At 33.2% G+C, this 25,788-nt stretch overlaps 2 protein-coding genes across 3 annotated transcripts; one reads left to right on the top strand and one right to left on the bottom strand.

Moving 5' to 3' along the window:
• Positions 1-8,174: 8,174 nt before the first annotated feature.
• On the top strand, positions 8,175-9,122 carry LOC122318570. The gene has a single exon (XM_043136056.1). The coding sequence runs from the start codon at positions 8,324-8,326 to the stop codon at positions 8,876-8,878; it is 555 nt and encodes a 184-aa protein (XP_042991990.1). The 5' UTR covers positions 8,175-8,323; the 3' UTR covers positions 8,879-9,122.
• An 853-nt stretch (positions 9,123-9,975) lies between these two features.
• LOC122318569 (CTP synthase-like) lies at positions 9,976-18,729 on the bottom strand. Of its 2 annotated transcripts, none has more exons than XM_043136055.1 (23): positions 18,319-18,729; positions 17,814-17,893; positions 17,583-17,669; positions 17,450-17,500; positions 17,236-17,353; positions 17,081-17,137; positions 16,760-16,824; positions 16,488-16,571; positions 15,756-15,806; positions 15,673-15,676; positions 15,466-15,509; positions 15,092-15,172; positions 14,946-15,008; positions 14,262-14,351; positions 14,133-14,171; positions 13,289-13,438; positions 13,134-13,211; positions 12,966-13,051; positions 12,299-12,347; positions 12,128-12,208; positions 11,742-11,835; positions 10,915-11,026; positions 9,976-10,294 (listed from the first exon to the last, which is right to left on the bottom strand). In XM_043136055.1, the coding sequence occupies exons 1-22, from the start codon at positions 18,680-18,682 to the stop codon at positions 10,962-10,964; spliced, it is 1,881 nt and encodes a 626-aa protein (XP_042991989.1). In that variant the 5' UTR covers positions 18,683-18,729; the 3' UTR covers positions 9,976-10,294; positions 10,915-10,961. The 2 variants fall into 2 exon arrangements, with proteins under 2 accessions (XP_042991989.1, XP_042991988.1); XM_043136054.1 differs by having other exon boundaries at positions 15,092-15,161; positions 15,614-15,676; positions 18,319-18,726.
• Positions 18,730-25,788: the final 7,059 nt, after the last annotated feature.

Here is a 25,788-nt window from a genome sequence, read left to right as displayed (position 1 = left end):
TTTAGGGTCTTCCACTAATGGTTGAGAGGGACAACTACGGACTTGTAGAAGAGACTTTGATTTACAGGTTGGGCAAATAAAGAAATTAATAATAAAAGAAATTGTTACATATTGGCATTTGGCAGAATGACAAAAATAAGCATGCGCATGCATGGTGGAAAAATAGTAAAATACTGAATAATTGTGTCGAGGAGACTTATTCGGTGAACAGAACTCGGTCAAACATATATATTTGTGCACCAAGAACTCATCCTAGACGGCCTTAGTTGACAGCTAATATATAACAAGTGCATGCGCGCATGCGCGCAGCTAGCATCGGCACATGTCCTAAATTAATGATCTCATGATGCCAAGCACTATCAAAAGTTTTGTTGTAATTTTAGGGTACCGTCCCTTCTCACAATGGATCCCATGTCCTCCTTTAAAATCATTTACGATGTTAGAATATAAAATTAATAATAAAATTCTATGAATATCACTTCTCATTAATTTAAACATTTATAATCAGTATTGGTAATTTTACATATTATCAGAATATAAGTTTTGAATTTAAATCTTAGCTCTATCGACTCATTTAATCATAGTGAACCTACGTTTATCTAAGGGGGCCATGTTTTGAAAAATCAAAATATAACCTAATTGTTAATCTTAATTTTATAAATATAGAAAATGGCCCCCCAAAATAATATATAATCCCCATATTCTCTACAAAATTTTATAAAAATCCAATATACTTAGAAATGTCTCCCCAACTTTTTTACTATAGTCCCAGAATTTTGTATAATTTTATATATTATTTATTTTCAAGAATGTGGCCTCATCAAAATTAAATCAATTAAGTTTAGGAAAAATAATAAACTTATTAATATAGATTCCAAAATTTTATATTATACAATATTATGATTCTTAATATGAAATCCAAAATGAAAATATAAGAAAAATTATTTAAGGTTGGTGATCTATCTGAAAAATAGTTAAGAATTTTTATCCTCTAGACTTCACTAAATAAGAAAAAACTTATTTGAGGTCTCTATTACAGTATTATATGCTTAATATGACACGAAATATCTAGAGTTTATATGAAAGTTAATAAACTAACTTACAAACTAGAATAAAAAATGAAATTCTAAAAGATCATTTGATAAGTTCTATGAAGCAAATAAATTCTTTATATTTTGAATAATCGAGATCTAATTTTATATATAATTATATTTTTATGATTTTTTTAATCTCAATATGTCACAAAATAGAAATTTGTCCCCTCTCAAAAAAATTTCTGGTTGCCATGCATTGCATTTAATTAAATATTTCACATAGTGATTTCAATAATGATAACCAAATTAAGTACTCGTGTATAGTACGCACATCATTTTCAAACATGCAATAAATTAATAAAGAGATTTAGAAAAATTTAAAGAGTAATTTGGAGTACTATCGGATAAATTTAAAGATGAGTTAATGCGTGAAGAAAAGTTGATGAAAACAATAAATTGGAAAATTTTGAAGTCGTATTAATATTCAATAAGAAGGAAGACTAGTGAAGGATCTTTCCATGCATTAATACGTACTTTAATAGTATTACTTGGGCTAAAAGAGAGTTTATTAATTTGTAGTTGTAGGTATATTATATATGACTAGTACTCCAATATTAAAATAAATAAAAAAATAAAGAATGAATGTCTCCAATATATAATAAGAAAAATCTATTTGTCATACATATGAGGCTACCGGCCTTTTTGCAACGGCGTCGATCGTTATGAACACGTGTTTGCAACATAATTCGTAATTTTAGTTCTTGCAAGCTAGAATTTTCAATTGATCATTGTACGTAACAAGTTCCTTCTTTTGAGAATAGGTTAATTAATGTTTAATTGTTGGGACAAAAAATAAATCATTTTTCTACAAGTAATTCCCTTTAGGTACAAAATTTATAGTTCTTTAATGTTTTATATATAAAAGAATTTTTGTAATTGTTCGAGAAAGACATATGCATGAATATATATTTTATAGTGAGATTTGTGAAGGTGGATAAGTAGAGTTGAAAAGCTGTTTAAATATGATTTTTAAAAGTGTTTTTGTAAAAAATTTCTGGTTTTGATGTTTCTTATTTTTTTTTAACTGAAATCTAGGTAAATGATTAGATAAAAAATTGAAATAGCTTTTTATTAAGAAAAGTTGAAATATGCTTAAATAATAGTCTCTAAAAAAGAGTTGACCAAACATGGCCTAAGATTTCAAAAACTCATTGTTTCGAGAATGACTTGTGCAATAAAGTTATATTTGACAAATAAATTTTCAAGAATTGTTGCGAAAAATCAAGAGATTTTTTTTTTATTGGGTTTCTTGAAGATAGAAAAGACAAATTGAATAATATTTTTTTGAAAAAAAAATATGCTTTATATTGAGATTTGTAAAGACAAATGAGAAAAGTTAAAAAGTTATTTAAATGTAATATTTTTAGGATTATTAGTTTTGGTTTTTTGAGAGTTTTTTTGGAAGTTTATGTAGATTTAACTTTTCGACTAGATATAGACAAATGATTAGATAAAAAGTTGAAATAATATTTTTTTTAAAAATATGAAAGATGACTAGTTTGAGATTAGAATAATTTTTACGTTATTTTAAAATTGAAATTAATCTAAACATGGCCTAATTAACGTATGTTTGAAATGGATGATTTGATGTTCTCAAATTGAAACATAATTTATTAATCGAAAAATGATAGAAACATGTTTTGGCCATGGATGAGTTGTTTTGACAAGAAGGAAATAAAAACAAAAAAGAAAGATAATAATTATATATATATATATATGATGACTATGTCAATTAAAAAAGTGACACTATTAAAATCAATGATGATATACATATATATATATATATTAGGCCGGAGTAACGTGCAAAACAAATTTGCGTAGTTGGATGAGATAAAGTTTTTAATAAATATATATATATATATGATTTTTTATATAAAAATAATAATTAATGCATAATTTAATGCATAAAAAAGTAAATTTTATAAAATATTTTAGATAATAATAAGTTAGTGAAATATAATATTTTTCAATAGGTATATTCTAACCAGTTGTTATAATAGTTAATATATGTCTGTAGTTAAATTATATTTTAGTTTAAAAACAAATATACAACATTATATATATATATATACCTGTAGTACCTTCTGACCAGATGTCATAATAGTTAATATACGTCTGTAGTTAAATTATATTTTAGTTTAAAAACAAATATACAACATTATATATATATATATATATATACCTGCAGGTACTACAAACGTTTGGATTATTCTTTTTTCTCTTGTCTTCTTTCTTTGGAATGTTTGTTTGTATTTTTCTTTTCCTTTTTACAAATATAAATGGATACTATATAGAGATGAAAAGTTACAAAGCAGAAAATTTGTTTATTAGGGTGTAAGTAGCTTCTTCTTTTTTTCCTTCTTTTCTTTTTGTATTTTCTTTTGGAATATAAGAACTAGTTTAGTAAGAATTTTAAAACTGATTTTGTTACTGCATGTTTTATATCACAAAGTAATTAATAATTAATGTGATTGCAATATATATGTATGTATATTCTGATCGACCTATGTATATAGAAAAATAAAAATATCAACTAGTTCATCTTAATCATACGATCTTTGTGTTTATAAATTAATTCTTATGCTTTTTAAGTGTGTGTGTATATATATATATATATGGATGCCGCTTAATTTATTTTGTTTGAAAATTTCTAAAGATGGATTTTTATACGGATTTTTATACGTGAAAATGAAGGGAATTATTAAAAATGTATTTAAAACTAAAATTGTTTTCGTATATATATTAAATTTATCAATTAAAAATATGTTTCTAAAGAAGGTTCTTGTAAATTGTTTTTTAAAATTTTATGAAAGTTGCTCTAGTTTTTGTTGGTCAAAGAAATCGAAACAAGATGCACTGATAATTACTATTTTGATCAGAGGGTATTGAAGAACTGTGTTTCTAAAGATAACGTAAGACAACTAATGACGTACGTTCTCGTAGTTTTCTGAGGTGAGACGCTCTCTCTCTCTCTCTCTCTCTCTCTCTCTCTCTCTCTCTCTCTCTCTCTCTCTCTCTGAGATCAAGGGTAAAAATGTAAAAGTAAAAATAGAGTTTTTTTATTAATTTAAAAATAAAAACAACTCAAAGATAAAAATATAATTATACAATAAAATAAGAAAATTACTGTTTATTACTATTCATGTAGAAGAGACATTTATTATAATAAAATAAATATATATGATAATGAAAAAAATACATCTAAAGAATAAAACATGATAGTTCTTAAGCAAGGTGTTTCTACTTAAATGATAGCTCTTGAATCTAATTGATGGTCATTCTGGAGATCAGATCTACCATTTTCCTATATCTAAACATGGAGCGAATATCTTTGTCACTACAAGAAAACATGGCATTATAAGTAAATTATTGATTTGCTGTCAATTATTTTTTATAAAAATAATTATTTCTTGTTAAAATGAGTCTATTATCACCATAAATAATTATTTTTATACAAATATTTAATTTTCTTATAATATAGATGAAATATGTAGAAGCAATCATGCATACCCTTGGTAGCAAGCAATCTCAAAGTCAAGAAACCAAGGATTAGAACCATGGTACGCATGTGGTTCAATTAATTTCCTCTCCTTCCTATCTTCTTTTTTGTTGCACTCTACTGTCCTGATTATTTTGGGGGTGGCTGTTAGTGTTAAGATTGAAATCTCACATTGGATAAAAATTTGAGAATATTTATAAAGATTGAGCAAATCTCTTTTGTTAAATCGATTTTATAAGATGCGTTAGGCTTATAAATTTTTTTATGATATCAGAGCGAAGTTTAGAACGAATGAGAACTCACACTACTTATTCCTCTATAATAAGAACTAAGAAAAATATTAGCATGTGAAGAATGATGTTAATATAATAAATCTCACATTACTTATGTACAAAGTCTTAGACATGTTTAATTATAAGGAATGATCAACTATTTTTTCAAAATAAGTTTATAAATTTCTTCATAAAATTATTACTCTGCATGTAAGAGAGAATATTAAGATAAGAATCTCACGTTACTAGACAAAAATTTGAACATATTTATAATATTTAAATAAATCTCTCTTATTAAACTTATTTATAAAATAAGTTTGACCCATAAATTTTTTTAGTTAAAACGTCTTCTTGTTCTCCCTTCGTATCGTATTGATTTGCAATAGTTCGTATAGAATTAGTTTACAAAATGAAAATACACGTGTGATTTTTACCAGAGCTTTTTTTTTTTTTGTTTTTCAAATGAGAAGTGTATATTTGGTTTGACGTGATGTATAGCTAAAATCTATTTCATAATCAATAAAGCTAGGGATTCCCGCGGGGAGTTATCGCTCCCAGTATTTTTTTTATTTAATGATTAAAAATATTTATTTAATATTATTATAAATTTTTTAAAAATATTTAAAAGTATTAAAAAAATATAAAAAAAAAATTTAAGCCTAATTGGAGGCCGATAGCTCTAGAAGGACCCTTTCATAATAATAAAAAAATGATTTACAATTTCATATACAATAACAAGACATGACATGTCAGTTGGTAATTTTAATTTAAAAATAATTGATGTACTGTAACTTATGTATTTATGAAGTAAAAAAAAAAAAAAAAAAAAAGTCAAACCAATCAACTTGGGACCGTGCAGTTTGGTTAGAGCTTGTTCAATCGGAATACGCAAAGAAGTTTCCTGAGTTTGATCATCCAGGGCTATGATTAACGACGAACGTGATTAGCTGCCAGCTACTGAGGTAGGTTTAAACTTTTGGAAACTTTCGCTGTCAAACATCAGAATTCCTTCTGGCATCAACGTAGAGTACACCAAGTTTGTAATTATGTGGGCAGAGAGAGAGAGAGAGAGTTGCCAAGCCACACGTATATTTGAAGATAAGTGATACAGTGAGATATTATAAAAATAAATTTATAAATAGATATAATTTTATTATATAATATATTAAATTTATTTTATAATAAAAATAATTTTATAATTTAATACATCATACTAAATTACGTTAATTTATTAATTTAATTTTATAAAAAAAATTATAATTAAAGTATTTTTCATGTTTGCCCTGCCCTGAACTTAAATTTATTGTTTATTGTTCATTTTGAATATTAGTGAAAGTATATGTACGTATGTATATCAAACAAATGCTTTCATAATGATCTCGCCTTCAGTGAATTCAAAGCAAGCCATGTGAATTCAAATACATTGATTAATTCATCATTGCTGGTGGGCTAAGGAATACTGCTTCAGCTAATTTTATTTTTTTTATTTATTTATTTATATATTGGTATTATTAATAATGATGATTAATTTCAAAAAGTTAAATATAAAAATCATATTTCTAGCAACTCATTCAACCGGACATGGTTTAGGAGAGATCCAGGCAACCAACCAGCTGATAGTCTATATCAGAAATGATTTGTGCAGTCGGAAAATACAGTCGGCGTGCAGTCGGCTGTAAAAAAAAATTAATACGGGACCTACATGAAAAAAAAAAATTACTTTTATAATTTTTTATAATTCATGTAGGTCCCCTTGAATATAAAATAATTTTTTTATAATTTTTTCTTATTCATTCCGTACAGCTGACTGCACGTCGACTACATTTTCCGATTGTATGTAGCAAAGCCCGCAGACGTACTTTGTTTCCACAAAGTCGTTGAACTTTTTTCCCAATTCCCAATATTCTAATTTTGTCTTGCTATTGTCTTTAGGTAGTATTATAATTAAAGAAAAATTTAGTTATAAGTATAATAACGTACTAATTTGTATATTAATTTAATATAATTAATTAAAAAATAAATTTTATTGAAAATAATGTTAATTTAAATTTTAAGTATGAAAGAATCAGTATTGATATACACATTAGTACGTGACTCTGATTCTATGTAGCAAAATTTATTAATTAATATGGAATAATTAAAAAAAATAAGTATATATATTTCAACTAAAATTCATGATCATGCATCAATATTTTTATATTAGAAATAATACTTATATTCGTGATGTATAATCATTATGTATTTATTTTAATAAATAAATAAATAAATATAATATTCACATAAAAATAATTAATTTTTTAATAATAGACCCCACTATTTTTCAAAACGACTATACGGTACTTACGTATTTCACGATTATATATAAGATTACTTGATTATATTAAGATTTCTGCCTTTCTATGAACAAAGAGCAATGGTTTTAATAATGTTGCTTAGAATCTATACCAAATACCAGCAGACTAGATATTTAATATAGCCAGAAACATTAATGTTTCAAGACTCGAACATGAGTGACTCCTTCAGTATTCTAAGGGATCGATAGAGACTTGGAATCATTATAAAATAAAAATTAAAATTAATTTCTAGTAATCCCCAAGTTCTGTCAAGTTTGTTTGAATTTGAACGCAACAACAAAACGTACAGCGTGTTTTAAGAGTGTCCCTTTCTTGCAAGCTAATGAAAATAATGCTTAGAGTTAGAGAGAGGGTTGATTTGTTGTGCCTTCTTAGAACTTCACCTTCAATTTGAAACTTAGAAAGGAAGCATCACGTGTGTGTGAATGCCTTAATTCAATATATACCCAATTTCATAATAAAAGTGATTTTTTATTCTCTTTACCCTTTATTTTACTGTTATTCATAAATATATTTTTTTCAATTTTCATGTTTTCAACCTATCTTCATGTAAAACTCCGTTAAAAGGTGTCGTAAATGATTTAAACATCTTTGAACATTTTGTTTTAAATAAAAATATATATAATTTCATTAATAATCACTTCTTTAATTGGTAAAAAATTAAAAAGATAAAATAAAACATCCAAATAATAAATTAAAAAAAAAAAAACAAACAAACAAACTCATTGGGCTAAGTATATTTTTCTCTATCTTTTAGTAGGAAGGGCGCACATAACATTTGGGAAAGTGTTACGTCATGTACAGCTTGATTTCCCGCGTAGAGCCGTGTCCTGGGTCCTCCACGAGTCCTCACCGCCCACTGTTTACAGCCCTCGCTCTGTCTCTCTCGATTCACGCTCTAAGACCGCGTACAAATTTGTCACACATATAAATATGATTAACCACTGCCTCCTCTCTTCCATCAGCACCTGAGCAACCTCCAACACAAAAAAGCTAGCTTTGATTCGCCTCCCAAATCTTCCAACAAAGCAAAACAGCAACCTCCTGCGGCTTTTTTTCTTCTAGCTGTGTGCCCACGTATAACATATAGCTAGCAGGCTGAAAATGCAGGAGAAGAAGTTTGATGTGGCTCGTAGGGCATTAAATATCTTGCGTTTAGCATTGTTATGGGCACGAAAGGGAGGAGTCTTCAAACGCCGCCTCATGGTGGAGCTACGTCTTCTGCCCAAGTTTATTCGAAGCCTTGCTCACAGCTCTCGGCGCGATGATCGAATCCATTATACTGAGCGCGAGCTCTCTTTCGACGAGACCCCCATTTTCCACGTCAAAATGCACCGACCACGCCGCTTGCGGTTCCACCTGCCTAACATTCCATGCATTACCCCACAAGTTGATTTCGACTACGATTTTGCTGCTGGTGATGATAATGATGATGTTTATGACTATGATCATGGTGAGAGGAAGAGTTTTCTTATGGGTGGAACTGAGGAGGAAGATGAAGATCAAGAGGGTAGCTATGAGGTTTGTGAAGAAGAAGAGGAAGATGGGATTGATTTGAGAGCCGAAGAGTTCATTGCTAAATTCTATGCGCAGATGAAACTGCAGAGACAGATTTCCTATTTGCAGTACAAAGAGATGGAAAATAGAGGCACAAGTTAATTAAAAAAAAAAAAAAGGTCACAAATTAATCACACGGTTCATGAAGAATTTACTTCATTTGTGCAGAATAAAGTTTTACTTCCATTCTTGCTACAAGAATTTGCAGTTTCTTTTTGTTTTAAAGATATATATTCACTCAGAGATCATCACATTGCAGCCGTTTTGTAACCAAGTATCAGCAAACTTTCATCAGGGATTGAATGTATACGAATTTATAAATAAGCAGCAGAGTTCAATTCATAGACCAAGTTTGCTTTTGATATGATTTTTCTTTTAATCTTCGAGAAGAATTAAGCAACGAAAATCAGACGGAAAGTGAGCCCAGATGAAACAAAATTCCAGCACGCTTCAGTCAGAAACAAATTTCTTACATGAAAGAACGCTAATTAATGCACAGTATAATTTGCCACCTTATTGGGAATAACGTACGAAAGCATCTCTAAATACTCAAAGTTCCATATCTGAAGCGAGTTTTCAAGAAACTGCTAGACTTCTAGCAAAAGCCGCTCTCCAAGTCGTATCGATTGGTTGAAAAGTTTAAAAGAGAACGTTGCTCTCCGGAGAATGGTACCCGTTGGTACTGGATTTAAAGGATTAGTGCAACGTTCAGGCAACCTAACAACATTCCTTTGAAAACAAAAAAAATTAATTTATTTGAGATAAAAATGAGAGATATGTTGTCCTACCACATAGAATTATTTGACTTTTTCATTTTAAAGAATTTATACGATACACCCAAACAATCATTGTGATGATTTAATGATTCCTATAAGCAAATTCTTAACTATTTGCGGTCATTTTTTTTTTATTTGGTAATAGTAATAAAGATAATAACAAATAGAATAGAAATAAATTAATGGCTTGAATCATGTATCAACGGCTAATATCTGTTAGGGGTAGAAAAGAAGGTTCCATCGAAACAATTATTTATTTCTATTTCAGGGTACCTCGTCTCTCTTCTTCTTCTTTTTTTTTTTTTTAATGAGATAAAAGTTAAATAAAATATTGTTAGAATATAAATTTCTACTATTATTTGTTTGGAAATTTAAAAAATTTGTAATGATTATATTAGATAAGAATGTATGATTTCATCTATGTAACCAAAACCAGGTATAATATAGTCTAGAACAAGAAATTATACGATAATTATGTTCAGAATTGGTAAAAGCTCAAAAATGGCAACAGGAATTATCACTGCCATGGTACAGCAAAAGAGTTTCACATTTTTGTTGTGTGCGTGTATGTCCCAAAGATTGGACCAAGAACGTCTATAAATCCAAGGAGGGAACCAAAAACATAACTTCGTCTTCCTCAATCAAAACTTGACATTAGCTTTGAACTGAGAATCGAACCTCAAAATGTAGAGGAAACCATCTCACTAGGGGTACACCTCTGGAAACCTTCACGCTCATTCATCTGCCAGAAAAGTATTAATTACTTTGTCTTCATTAGAAGGTTGGACACATTCTGTAAGTACAGAGATCAAAATGGCATATATGCAGCATATCTGAAATTCAGGTGGCATTACACCACACATTCAGATTCATAGGCAAGGCAGGATGCATAACCACAAATTATAGGTGTTGAAAGTGTCTTATGGAACCATTATCAAGAATATAATTACCACATGACAAGGCAAGCACAAATATGGAACTCGGCAAACCTCATGATGGCTAGGTGCTAATCTGAGCCCGATATACTAACCGACTGCCCTGCTAGAGACCATCAAGGCCAGTTTAAGTGTAGGCATGTCATGTCTATACAAAAATGTAAGTGAAATCCTACCCTAACCAGATTCCCAGACAGACCAGTCGGATGATTATCAGACTGACCCCATCTGCTTGATGTTTAAAATCATACCCAATTTCAAAAGATCATGCCAATGTATGCATGCAAATGAAGTGCCTAAAAAATCCCAGAGACAAAATCTTAAGCCAGCGTGCTCCTTATGGAACATTGTTTGGGCCCACCACTTGCAAAGTGAGTAAATTTCACAAACCAATCCCAAACTTTCAGTATCTTGAAATATAGACTACCTTGAAAGAATGATTTGGGAGATATGAAGATTGGGGCAAGCTGCATATCAGCTTCCATTTTGATATCTGGCAAGATATGCTTCCAACTGTCCTGTTGCTGCCAATATGAGACCTACATTGAAGAGTCATAAAAAGTTAACTTGAAGTAAGATATCAGAAAAAGCCCGTAGGCATTTACTAATGAAAGTCTCTAGATGGAAATCCAAAAAATGGATTCATATTAGGTGGAAAATGCCAGGAGCACATTGTAAGATAGCATCTATGTGATTCCACCTTTTTTTTTTTTTTTTAAATCAAGGATTAATTGTAGTTTTTTTTTTTTTTTAATTTGTCAAATGGGACATGTCTCCATATCAGACCACCAATTGTGAGCTCATGTACAACGTTAGGCGTGACTTATAACCAATGGAGCCAATAAAAGAATAATACCAAAACTATATTTGGGTATAGAACCAAATGAGTGCCCACTACACAAATCGATGCAAAACACGCTATCCCATAATAGATCTTTGAGTAAAACAAATTTATTGAACAAACTAAAAGCAATGTGCTAATGTACATGCCAAAAAGCCTTACCAACGAATAATTAAAGGTCATTCATACAATTTCCTTGCAGCTGTTCCACTATCTATGATCATTTCTTTCCTTAACTCATACACCATCAAGTAATTTTTCCAGTGGACTTCAACAAATATTGACAGAATAAACACATGAAAAATATGTCAATTACAATGTAATGACATCCAACATATCAGGGTATATACACTTGGCTCTCAGTAATGGCAGTTAATAAGATGTGCAAGGCTCATTTGTTGGCCATTTAATACCTAAAAATAGAGCTGAGGGCCTCCCGGGCCGTGATTTGAATTCTGGATGAAATTGCACTCCTACATAGAAGGGATGATCTGGAAGCTCTAAAATCTGCGAAACACGAGAAAAAAATTTAAGTTTAATACTCAGTATCATATGGAATCAAATAAGTTGACTTCTCTGCAGAAACACAATCAATTTGATAAGCTTAAGCTCCGTAAAAGGAGGGGGGGAGAGGCACAACCCCATGAGCTCCAATTCATGCCAAAAGTAAATGACCACAACAAAACAAAATAAAATTCTTTTAAATAGGATAAAATTGTCTAATTTAAATCGATAATGAGAAATCCTCCATTCATGTGAGATTAAGCTCATCTAGTTATCACTTAGCAAGAAAACCCACCTCCATCCGCTTTCCACTATCATCTTTCCCAACAAATTTGAGGCCAGCTTCTTCTAAATTTCCAATAACTTCAGGATTCACCTGCACCAGGCGATTGCTAAAATATCACTATTTATTTATGGGAAAAGCCTAACAAGATGTTTCCAGCTGCAGCCATATTTAAAAACTAACCTCATATCTGTGCCGATGCCGCTCATCCACATACTCCGAATTGTGGTACCTAGCAATCAGGAAGGGGCATAAATGCAGGTGTGTGTGACTGTGGACGCTAATAACAAACCAATCTTATAACTCACGCATTGGAATCGGTTTTCTTATAAGCAGTCCTAGTTCCAAGAGATAGCCGACTGATTGGTTAAAAAAGCTACAGAAAATGGGTCCTAGAATGCATATTTTTACAAAATGAGCCCTTGTGTCACAGCCAAATATGTGTAGTAGCAGAGTAGCCCACCAGGAGGTTATTAAGAACTACCAGCCGCAGCAACAAACCAACTCAGCTAAATGTTTCAGATAAATTTATCCTTCATTATTTCCTAGCAGTCCATACTTGTCCACAAAACCGCTGATAAGTTTTTTAGTTCAAAAATTGATAACTTTCAACCACTAGCACTAGTATATGACTACTGGACACGCCAGCCTCATATGACTATTTGTCATACCAAATTACCTGATTTTACATAATCTAATTGTCCAAGCATTGACATAAAATGGAAGAAGTGTCATCTGTAAAGAAACTGTGTATTTTCATAGAGGTAATTGAGCTATCAATTTAAATTTACAGAGACAGGCAGCTACTTTTGGGTAATTTCAGAAATGAAAATTTAAGAAAATCACATACAGTTTTGAAGTAATACAATCAGGCATCTGGAATAGCGTTCTTCGGGATCCCAGTCTCATCGTGCTTCCCATATGAGTTCTTGAGCCCTAGATGAAATGATAACATTTGCAGACTAAATGCAGCACGCATCACGAAAGGTACTGAAACAACCTCATGATAAATGTATACCTCAGGCATGAAAATTACAACAGGATTTGGTGTCTGACCATCAAACTCTGTGCTGTTTGCGCTTTCCAAATTCAAAACCTAGAACCATGTAATTAAAGAAGGGATCATATAAACCATAAAATGATAGGAAACATACTGAAAGAAATGTCACTTACAGATCTAGCAAACTCAATGACAGAAATCTGCATGCCCAGGCAAATCCCAAGATATGGAACATTATTCTCCCTAGCATACTTTGCAGCCAATATCATACCTCTCACACCACGATCTCCAAATCCACCAGGAACCAAGACACATGCTGCATTCTGAAAGTGAAAGTTTTTTCAAAACCAATTCTAACTATATATTCAGTGTTAAACACACCCTCCTTTCCACATGTTTTACATATCTAATATACTTGAGACAGCTTTGTTGCAATGTTACAGCCCTAAAATGCTTATAAGCAAATTATGTTTCAAAAAGAATAAGAAAAGTAGCCATTGATGTATCATGTTACAGTCAAGTTAGCCTAGATCACATTGTGCGATCTACTCATCCCATATCACATTTGATCATTTGAATTGACTCTTTATCATAGACCGAGCCAGGAAGCAGGGTGAAGCTGGCCACGTGAGATGAGGTATACTGGAAACCCCCATTGCTGTTCTAACACGTCTTTCCAGAACTGGCTAATTGTGGACAGATGGAACTACCGGACAAGGATTTCTGTCATGAAACCCCACGCTTGGTAGAGCGACTTTGCCTACTATCCAGACCAAGACCCACCTTCCCCTTACAGAACTGGTTCAGTGGTTTAGGTAATATCCAAACCAGGGCATGACAATCCATGGCCGGATTTGCACATTTCAATCTTCCTATTTTAAAAGTGGTGAACAAAACCACATTCTTGAACTCAGAGAGAGATGTTCCATGCTGGAAGGAAGCCAAAGAATGTGAAAATAAAGAGTAATAATAATAACAATAATACCAAAAGCAGCAACAATTAAAAGCACAGCTTACCCTCAAAGTTTCCCATGCAGCAGTATGTGCCTCTGGTGTCTGTATGAGGAACAAAAATTTTCAAGTAATACCAACTTTTCACATAGAAAATAAAATATTGAACAAATGCAGCTTTTAATGGATGAGTACCAATTTAGCACTATCCTCTTCAAGGTCAGAAGCTGCAATCCAATCAATTGATGGCTTCAAAGAACATGCAATGCAGGCATGAAGAAGGGCCTGAAAGCCAAATCAGGCACAAAAATAAGGGTATTCAACATGATGGAAATATTATTTTGAGATTAATTTTAAATTGGGAAATCATTAAGAGTATACATCTAGTTTTTTAATCAGATCGACCATCATAATGCAATTACAAAAGAACAATTAGGCATTCATTCTCTTAGGAATTCATTCTCCTGACATCATTTAGAACAATTAACAAAAATTCATGTATGGGCCACTATAGAGCTATAATTGTATTAATCAACTCAAATATGAAAAAACAGGAACCACCCATACAACAATTATAATCATAATAAAACTAAAACATTGGAGAGGTTTAGTATCTATTTGATCAGATAAACCGTCATAAAGGAATTACTATGTGAATGATACACCATTCTTGTGCTATGATATAATCCACTCTATGGTTAACCAGCAGTTGATAAATGCAGGGAAAACCAAACCAACAAGACCAAGCAGTTCTTCTCTGTATGAGCACACTGTAAGTGATTACTGTTACAAATTTTTACTGATAACTTTGCAGGCTCTGCATATGATACGTCCATCCAGGAACTAAAATAAAGCATGGAAGTAAAGCGAATATCAGACCTTCACAACAGACAGATATGAATCTGATAGGCCAACGTACTTTCCAACCAATGCAATCCTCACCTGCAGTCATCAGCAGGTTATGATTTCAATGAACAAAAGAACCATTCAAAGAAAGCATTACATCTGCCTGTAAGAATACTAACAGATTTAGTAAGATTGTCAAATGTCTCGGCCATCCTGGTCCAGTCTTCTAAAGCAGGAGGTATAGCCAGGCTGAAATGAAACTTTAATAACAAGTTAAAGTAAATCAACCTTCACGCATTAAGTATATTTCTTCCAAATCAGTGTAGCGTTTAGTTTCTTGGAGTGGAATAATATTAATTATTGAAGTAGCTACAATCTATGCCTTAGCCCAAGTATACAAAAGCTTGAGTTGATCGAAATCAAACATGTAGGTTCCCTTCATTTCATTACACACTATAAAAACTTTTAATATGCTGAGGTTGATTAACACTACAATGCCATGATCATACCTCTAGAGGAGAGGGGGTTGTGAGGAATTAGAATGGAAACTTACTCTAAGTTTAGCTGCTTTAGAATTGAGAGATGAGCATTTTGGTTCTGAAACAGCAATAAATTTCAATCATCCCAAAAAGACAGTATTAGATGCAATATGCTAAAAGCAACAGTGACTCAGCAGAAGCAAAGAACTATATCGAACCCACCCTAAGTAAAAGAGGAACGTGCCAAATGTTTGGAACATCATGGATATTGAGAATATTACCAGCCTGCCAGAGACCATTAGGAGAGTGTAAACAAAAACAGAGTTCTTTTGAAAAATCCACTGAGCAAACTTCAGCAACTTACTGGAACATGGCAAAACTGCGAAAGTTTCTCCTTGGTACTTCCCAACAGAGGCTACAATATAGTTAAAAATAATCTATTTTCAATATCATCAAACTTTCATTTAAAGTGAAAAATAAAAAATAAGCACTCAAATAAAAAAATCACAAATCAGATCAATGACTGCTGAAGTCTGCATGAAGAATTACTTATCAAAAAAAGTACAAAGAAGAATTACTAATTGTAATTCAGATCAATGACTGCAAGTACAAATGAAGAAATGCATAATGAAATTCAAAATAACTGTTGCTGAGAGTTTCAATTGTTTTTTAAGAACAGCTTAATATACATCACACACAAGCAAGGTAGAAAATCAGAATTGAAAAGATCCAGGACGATATACAACTTTGATCCCACAGAAAACTGATAAATTATATAGCTATCAAGATAGTCATATCCAAAAAATGAAATTTACAACTCATTCTCACACTAAGCCTTCCCAAACTATAACGATAACCAAACCAGCCCTAAGCCTTCCCAAACTATAACGATAAGCGAGTCATCTGCGAGTCAGCTGCTTGCACCCACCCGACTAGGATGAAGTGTGCAAGTAGTTTTTAAATAGGTTGACTAAAAAGGTTTTCAAGCTAAAGTCCCGTTTTCCTTCTCTCCAGTTAGATGATTCTGGGGCTATATATGTTCCAATAATACATGCCCTCATCTGCATGAGATCTCAAGGGAGATGAGAAGACATACCTGAGCAGAGCGACATGCTAACAGATGAGGAGTCAAGCCTAGCGCTCTCAGTTCACGAACACTATGTTGTGTAGGTTTCGTTTTCTGCACCACAAAACACATCACATTTAACTTTAGGGGAAGAGAAAGGGAGAGGGAAAAGGGGAAGGATGCAAGAGAACACAAAATCCTATGTTCGGGGAATATAAACAACTATGATCTCCACATTTACAATCAAATATGTGAAACAACTAAAACTTTGCAAATCTCATATACAGGCTATGGGGTATTACTTGCTCTCCAACAACGCCCAGTACCGGTATCAGGCTCACATGAATGAGGCAGAAGTTATCTTGACCTGAGCATGCAAATCAAATTAGCACGACTCTTTCTGAACACGAGGAAAACTCACAACATGAGTGGACAATAAGGTGAATACTGAGAACAATTTGTTAAGCCAATTGTCATAACAAATTGTGAGCGCCATTTCAATGGACATAATGAACACCATTGCACACTTGATAAAAGCTGATCGTATTTGACCTATTACTGTTATCTCATAATGTATCAGGGCAGATTTTTATTAGTTGAACCCATAAACAAATTGACCTTACCAACTGAAAAGGACAGTTGTCGCAGAGCCTCAATGAATGGCATTGATTCGATGTCACCTATTCAAAAGATATAAAATTATCCATTGCGGGTAAATTAAACAACAGAGAGTTCACATTCAGCACAATAGATACTCTTGGTTTTGTATAGCTCATACCTACTGTCCCTCCCAATTCTATCACACAAACATCTGCTGGACCTTCTTTTCCATCAACAGGAATGACAGCAACCGCTTCAATCCAATTCTTAATGGCATCTGTGATGTGTGGGACCACCTGGAACCCACTCAAAAACACGGAAACGTTTAGCCCATCGTGATCTCTCCATGCTAGTAAATTAAGAGGCCTACTTCATAACTCAACATAGCCCACCTGGACAGTCTTCCCAAGATAATCACCTCTCCTTTCCTTCTCAAGGACAGACTGATTGGAAATGGACAAACACGGTTATTGTAAGATGCACACAGACTTTATAAAGTTAAAAGATCTAGTATTAAATTAAGACCTGGTATATCTTTCCCGTGGTAATGTTGTTGTCTCTTGTAAGTGTCAAATCTAGGAATCGCTCATAGTTACCCAGGTCCAAATCAACCTTTTAAGAGATGACCAAACAACGAACTTATTATTCCATGACTAAACTAATTTTCGGCCACCTATATTAATCAATCATTCTTTCTCCTACTTTATGTACTTTATGAACTAATAGGCATAAATATTTTAAAGAAAAAAAGTGGACCTCTCCACCATCGTCAAGAACAAAAACCTCCCCATGTTCAAAGGGAGACATGGTACCAGCATCAGTGTTCAAGTATGGATCTGCAACCAATCAATTATCGAAATTTAGATGCAAAAGAAATTTTAGAATTGCTCCAAACATTTCGAACATTTTTTTCCCATAACTTTCCATCAAATTAGAAACAACAAATGAATATATATAGATGTATATATATATATCTATATATATATTACTAACACACATATGCTTCTATAAGTTCGTTTATAAACAGAAAAGTTAAACGCATGCAGACACATAAAGAAAAAGGCAATCATATCCCAGTCAACAGAACATAAAAAAAGTCGTAAAACCAACCAGTCCAAAATTCAGAACTACACTGCCAAACAGTTTAATTCATTCCTTGGCTATTATCGATAATGAAAAATAAGGAGAATAAACATACAAGCCTGAAAAGCATACCCAAAATTAATCAACTTTGTATCAGATATGGGTCAATGTAAAGTACCAATTTTGATGGAGGTGACGCGAAGGCCACAGGCTTTGAGGACGACGCCTACGCTGCTGGCAGTGACACCTTTGCCCAGCCCACTCACCACTCCTCCGGTCACCAATACGTACTTCATTTCCGCTCTCTTACCCTGGGTGTCTGCTTTTGTATGCGAGTGTGCTTGTAGTCGCAGACGTAGTGTTTGTGTTAATGACTGAGATGGAAAAGTCTGGCGGACACAGAACACACCCGAGGCGACGAGTTGGTGGCTACTGGATGGTACTGCTAGTCTTAAACCTGTACGATTTCCGTACAAAAGACGTGGTCTAGGAAGACTATACGTTGTTTTCAAGTAGCCTATGTGCCTCCGTATTGTTGCCATCTGTTTCCCCAAAAGCGCCTTTAAGAACCGGGCATGGCAGATCACTTTATATCACCTCTTGAAAATAATGTATGTAAGTTTCATATTAATGTTAGAGAGGGATGGATCATAAAAGGAAAAGATTACACATTGAACATTTCCGTAAACTCATGTATAAAATTTATTTAAGGTGTAGTTTAGATAGTGGGATGAGATAATGATGGCTTTAGATTAAAGTTAAAAGTTAAATAAAATATTATATTATTATAATATTATTTTTTAATATTATTATTTAAGGATTTGAAAAAATTGAATTGTTTATTATATTTTGTATGAAAATTTAAAAGAGTTATAATGATGAGATGAAGCCCTTTTTGTATCCAAACTAAGCCAAAAAGTGTTAAAATTCCAAATAGGTTTCATAAAAGTAAACTCCCCTATTAACATGACTTCATATAATATGTTATATTTATTGTATAATAAAAATAATTTTATAAGCTAACGTACCACATCAAGTCACGTCAGTTTGTAAATTTACTTTTATAAATCAAACATTTCTCTTAGGGCCCGTTTGGTTCCTTGACTACAGTTCAAATTTAAACATCTTCTAGCATCCAAAAACCTAGTTGAGTGCGGTCCGTAAATAACTCAAGTGGGTTTCATTTTACCCCGATGTAACTCTTCTTGACAAAACATAGAGATGATTCTTGACTTCCCTTTTTTGAAAACTTTTTTTGTTTTCGTTAACTCCACCTCCATCTCTCCCTTTCCCTTTTGTATCTTCTTTTTCCCCAAGCTGTCTGTAACCAAGAAAACCCTTTTGTCAAAATTTGCATTTGGTTCTCAAAGATAGACTCATTCGAGCAATTTCACGCGGTGGACTCAATTACACACACCCAATTAAAATCTAGAAGCAAAGGGCAATAAGAAACATCTCCGATCGTCCCCCACAATCAATAGCTTCAACGGGAGACAAGGGCTAAAGGCAACGATACTGTGTCAATGGAAAACTTCTCACCGTCAACCCCAATTAAAATCTACAGCCCTCATGTCCAACAATGCCTGAAGACAGCCTTTAGAATCTTCATCTGAACCGCTACAACCCTCTGGCTTATGTAATCGGCGTGGTAAATGAATAGAATACTTTTGAGTTAATCCTGCTTTGGTCAAACTAATCTTCGGCCACCTGCACTCCACTTTATTTCCAATCTCTCATTTATTTGAGCATCATCTCTACAGGTGTAGACGGTTGAAGCATTTGTTTCTTATTTGCTGTCGTGTTTCCTATATAAGTCAACCATGCCGAAATCAACATGCTCCACCACAATCTTACTATGGAAGTAGAGCTACATCAAGGTCAAGCGTCAAGTCCAAACTCTTACCATCAAGAGATCACCAATCACAGCTCCGAGGATGCACTCTTACTGGATAAGCATCGATCTTAACTCAAGCCTGTCTAATTTCACCGTCAATGTTTCATAATAATTTTTTCAAATATGTGGAGAGCATTTTTCTTAATTGAAATTGTTTGTACTTTGGCGTTGGTGCATTAACTATAGAGCACTCAAAGGGTGAATTCTATCTAAGGTAGATCATAAAGTTAACATAGAGACCATTTGAAGTTTATTGACTTTTCATTCCCCATAAATGCATGGAAATGAGCTAGGGTCCAATAGAACCCTTACTACAGTAGTGACTAAGCCCCAGAGCATTTACCAACCTTGTAGACCCATAGAAAAAGGTTGTGATCAAGTGGCTTTGCTTACTCTCATATATTATGTCTCAACATTATTTTATTAATGCTTTCATTGGTTTCTTTCTTTTGAGTACTAGGAAGGCCACACTGCATGGTTAGACTCTAGGAAACCTTTTACCTATATGCACATTTGACTAATTAGGGTTTCTAGGAAACCTTGTAACTATAATTACATTTTGTTGGATAAGTGTGATTTAAAGATGGTTATGTGTTGGAGTTTGGCTTTACCTTAAAATGATATTTTGGGTCTTTTGGGCAGCCCTTGCAAGTTGCATTCTGTGCTCATATTTAGCATGCTAGCATGCCGTAAAATGAATATTCCACTAGCCCTTGGCGAGCTAGAGTCATACTCTTATGATTAGAAATTTTGTGATAAATCTTGATTCTCTAAGAATTAACATATAGAGTATGGAAGTCTAATTTATAAATGAGTGTTCTTTTCAAGAAAATATGTCCATATTCTTGGGTCAAATGCTACATGTTTCATAATTGCATTCTGTGAAGGAGAAACTATAGATTCAATCCAAGAAACACACATACCCTGTATAGGTTTTCATATAATTCTACATGGAAAAGTTAGTACTTACTGTCAACTTGTCCTAATAAGTTCCACAACCTTTATATGAAAATTGATTTTACAAAGAAAGAAAGACTTATAAAATTCTTTTTTTTCAAATATTTGAGGATTTATATGTATTAGAGTTTCATAAGTTCCATGACATGGCGTAATTAATCTGCCGCAATGCTTGGTTAGTTTTTCTTCCTCGTACTGTTCCTGTTTTGAGGGTTCTGGTAGATCTTCAGTGGAAAGGTTTTGGAATTCTATTGGTGGTTGGATCAGATTGGTGTCAAAGAGATTAGGACATGGATGGTTATGACGATGAACATTGAAGCATCTATTCTACATCTCTCTACTTGTATTTTGGCTTAACAACCCTTTGATGTGCTACACCTACAATAGCCCTTGCAAAAAAAATTGCAAGTAAAAAAAGTTTGAGAATTGTAGATACGGATCAATAATTGAGAAAGTTAGCTAGGGGAGAAATAACTTGTAGAAAAGTCTATTAGGTCGTTTAAGAAATATTTCATTTTTGGTCAAGCGGTATTTAGATTACAAATTTATTGTAAAAGTCTTATTTTATAGTTGCTGCTTTGTTCATTGGGTCATCTAGAGCATTTTCTGCTCCATTCATAATTTTCTCTTCTTTTATGCATTTCCTTTATAGGTTTCAATTTCATAAGTTTTCTATTCAATTTAATAAGTTCAACATTGCAGTCTGCCTAAATTAAACATTGATAGGGTATGCCTTTCCAATTAGATGACCTTTTAACTTGCATTGTTAGTACCTTCAGCTTTTTAAAATAATTGCTATTTACCTTATATGTAAAGCATTGTTTACAGAATTATTTTTTGGCATTCGTTATATAATTCTTTTTTGGCAACCAACGATAATATTTACTTTCCTAATTGCTATGTATAACTTGTAGCCATACTTTCTACGCATTGGTAGGGTCTAAAATTACAAACTGTGACACAATTTGACTTGCCACACGCCTTAATAAATTTGGTATTAAGCCAATTAATTCGTCACAAGTGAATGAAAAAATTGTCTGTATTAAGAATACACAAATCTAGTTTACAGATTTAATGGGCCAAACAGGCATGGGTTGGAACCCCAACACAAAAACTGTTATTGGTTCAGATGAACATTAGGCAAATGTGATCCGGGTAACCTTCCTATTCTTTTTGGTCTAATTGATGTATTTTAAATTTATTGCATTATCTAATCAATTTATGGGCCATTATATGATTAAATTCTTTTTACTTTTATAGTCAACTTGTTTAATTATTTTTACTATTTCTTTGGTTTGATCCCAGTGGAAAAAGTTAAAGACCAACAGTTGTGTCAACTACGACATCCTTTGCATGATTTTTGCTCAAGCGGTTGCAACAAGGGTGTTGCATTATGCATCAATGCAGGAACCCCCCTCCAGAGAGAAGAAGCAATGACTAGAAGATGAATTGAGGGTCCGAAGTCCCTTGTTGGGCACTGGCACAGGATTGGATTCGATCATTAATTTGGATGACACCGAGATCACTCCCTCAAAGCAAGGAGGGGTGCCGCAGCTTTCGAATCCTCATAGGCGACATAGGGATGCAATCGGGCCATCAATCTCACTAGAGCTTAGTCATGCCTTGAAAAAAATTGCTGCTAGTGCTAAAGCACAGGCAGAGTTGGATACAAAGATGTTTGAAATATGCAGTTCAAAATGCAAAAGAGATAAGGGTTCAAATAGTGGGTTTGATGCAGGCTATAGCAGTGTTGTACAGTGTATGAAGTTTTTGGAGGACATCACCCCTCCACTACCTACGAGGGTTCATCTTCTTGTAGCAAAAGCTTTTATGGATCCTAATATCCTAACTGTCTTCTAGAACATGACTCTAGTGCTGAGATTAGAGTGGATCTGGTCACTACGCTGACTACACATATCGAGCTTGCTATATTTATTTTATCTACCACCTTTTTTTTTCTTTTTCTTTTTTTAAATCTAGAACTTTATTAGTTGAATCGATTTCTAACAATCTTATTTCGTGCGGACTAATTTAAGTAAGATAAAAGTACTTGCTAAGTTCATAAAAAAATGAATTCCTTTTATTCCTAGTATTACAAATACTTATACTAAGTCAAATTTAATGTTTACGGTTAATTATTTTTAAAAGTATAGCATGGACAATGATAGTTGATGAAATGATGAGGTAAACACCAAGGAGAATCAGGCGAGCGAGTAGGGCTTTAGTAGTAATGCATCAAATACATATGACAAAAATAGACGAGAGAAATGGGACTCATGGAGAAGCTGTAACGATTGTATGCAAGAAGAGGTGAGTCTTTTGAACATGATGATGGAGGAGCAGTAATCCCGTGCCCAACCTTCCATGCCCAAGCCACAACATAATATTGGCTTGCGTGGAAGGGAGTCCATCATTGTAGTCTTAAATGAACACCCTGACTCGGTTTCGAATGTGCTTCCAAGTGTAGAAGTGTCAAGTTGTATCAAGAATAAGTCCAGGGTCGTATTCCACATGGACAATGGGTTATCAAAGCGTATAAGAGATTTGTGAGTAACAAATGAATCAAGTATGAGAGATGAAAATAAAATTCAAATGCAATGCAAAAAGATAATCGAAGTTGAAATTAGAGTTTCTAAAAAAGGCAATTTAACAAACACTTGGGTTGGGTGTGAGATTCTCTTAATTTTGGATTCCAGATAATTTTCTCGATTAACAACCCAATCAAGGTATTGATAATCGGAAGATAAAAAGGTTAAGCTCAAGTTTTTGCAATATTTTCCTAAGAGATTTTCTATTTTACTAGCCGAACACACATTAACAAACAAACGAGAGAAGCCTTGATAATTTTCAAGCTTTTGTCGTGCCTTACGTCAACAACAAAACAAGAGCAAGAGCTTCAATCTATTTTCAATTTAAATCCGACTAGTAACATAGTGAAATCAATAATTATCAACAAAATATTGCATCGATCTAGAATCCAAAATAAATTAAATCTCATTCCACAACCAAAGTTTCTAAAATTAGCTACACATGATAACTCTAACAACAAAAATTAAGCTAAGTTGAACCATGCTAAAATTTAAGAGAAAAATACCCAAAATAAAAATAAACACTAAGCTGAAAAGTAAAAACGCCCAATGAATTCGCAAGACCTATAAGCGGGAACGACTAAGAACTAAGAAGCAAAAATTGGGAAAACGAAAAAGAAAAAAAACTAAAAACAAGAGAGAGAGCTCCCAGGTCCCGTCGGAACAAAACTAAGAAGAAAGAAATAAAAATAAAAATTTGACCGACTAAAACTCCAACTTCCGAATGTAAACGTAAAACGTAAAGCAGAAAAAAAAAAAAAAAAGTAAAATCACACCAGCCGACCAAGGTAACCAAGGACTACCCTGCTGCTCATGTATGAACTAAAAGAATTAAAATGCTAAAAAAAAACTGCCGAAAGATCAATCTGTATTAGGAAAGAAAAGCCAAAGAAAATAAAATGAAATCTCTGCTTCTAGCATCCAAAACAAAAAGCAAGAATGAAAACTAATCTGTAAAGCAAAACCAGCCGGCTGCTGTCTTGCCACCTGCTGCTTCCAAACGAAGACAACTCCAGTAAGACAAGCAAGCCGTCTGCTACTAACGGAAGAGAAAGAAAATGTTCTGCTGTGGCCGAATCTGCCTTTTTAGCTACACGAAAACAAGAATGAAAACTAAAAAGCCAAAAGCCAGCCAGCTGGTGTAAAACCGAAAAGTAAAGAAAATAAAAACTCAAAGCCCCCCTCCTCTGCTGCCTCTCTCAACGAGAAAAAGAAAAGAAAATACTCCCCCAGCTACTGCTGCTCCTGCTGCTGCCAAACCGAAAACTCCATCTGATTTCTTGCTGTCCTGATCAACGTGATTTGCTCCAGCATGCAAAGTGTGAGCTGTCATTGACCTTCCATGTGCAGAAGCAAGAAAAGCTTGCCTTCCAGCAACATGTTTTCTGCATTGGTGTGCTGTCCATGTGAGTTTGGTCTGTATGTTTGCATTTTTCTGCATGTCTGCATGTGTTGGTCTGCTGTAACGTGCTGTCCATGTGGGTTTGGTCTGCTGCATGATTGCATTTTCTACATGTGTGCATGTGTTCCTGCATGCGTGAATGGTGTGGGTGCTGTCATGCGTGAGTTGCTGTCCGAATGAGGCTGCATGTGTGCTGTCTACTGCATGTCTGCATGTGTGCTGTCCATGTACTTTCTGTTTGTGTGAGTGTTCCTACTCCACTCATAATCAAGTCTTTTATTTCTTTATAAGTCCCACTCTTTCTTTCCTCCCATAAATGCCCTACAATATATAAATGACATGATGTTATAGTTTAAGTATTTCAAGGGTAAATATGAGACTTTGATGTGCAAAAATATTGGCATCAATTAATTTGAAATTCAATATTAGAATTTGATGCATAATCAAGTGTTCAATCCTTATTTGATAAAATAAATCACTCATTTAAACAACTTAATTATGCAATTCTAACCATTTATCACACCCTGATAACTGTTACAAGATGTTCCAAGTAGAGGTATAATAATTCCGAGCCTTATGCGATCGGTTAGGAACTTAGGTAGAGATGTGACCTTGCGTAATTTATCACGAGAGGTCACGGTTGAGAAAGCCTTATGAATGTTTTGCTACACCAGCGGACATACTATGGTTTAACAAAATGTAGCTAACATATTTCAACATTTAGTTGAAACCGTAAATTGACATGTGTACGCAGTAATGCGTGCATTATGTCGCCTATCGCTCCATGTGATTAAACTAAGTTAGACA

Source organism: Carya illinoinensis, chromosome 8, assembly GCF_018687715.1.
Source record: "Carya illinoinensis cultivar Pawnee chromosome 8, C.illinoinensisPawnee_v1, whole genome shotgun sequence".
Lineage (NCBI taxonomy): Eukaryota > Viridiplantae > Streptophyta > Magnoliopsida > Fagales > Juglandaceae > Carya > Carya illinoinensis.
The sequence above is the reverse complement of the archived record's forward strand: the minus strand, read 5'-3'. Positions and strand labels throughout refer to the sequence as shown.

Bases quoted from the DNA above. Each gene is read 5' to 3' on its own strand.
- LOC122318570 (XM_043136056.1), top strand. From the start codon at position 8,324: ATGCAGGAGAAGAAGTTTGATGTGGCTCGTAGGGCATTAAATATCTTG.
- LOC122318569 (XM_043136054.1), bottom strand. From the start codon at position 18,682: ATGGCAACAATACGGAGGCACATAGGCTACTTGAAAACAACGTATAGT. The intron at 16,572-16,759 runs GTAATACCCCAT...TTTGTGGTGCAG, and splicing joins TGGGCGTTGTTGGAGAGCAA to AAAACGAAACCTACACAACA. The intron at 15,677-15,755 runs GTAAGTTGCTGA...GGTCTCTGGCAG, and splicing joins CGCAGTTTTGCCATGTTCCA to GCTGGTAATATTCTCAATAT.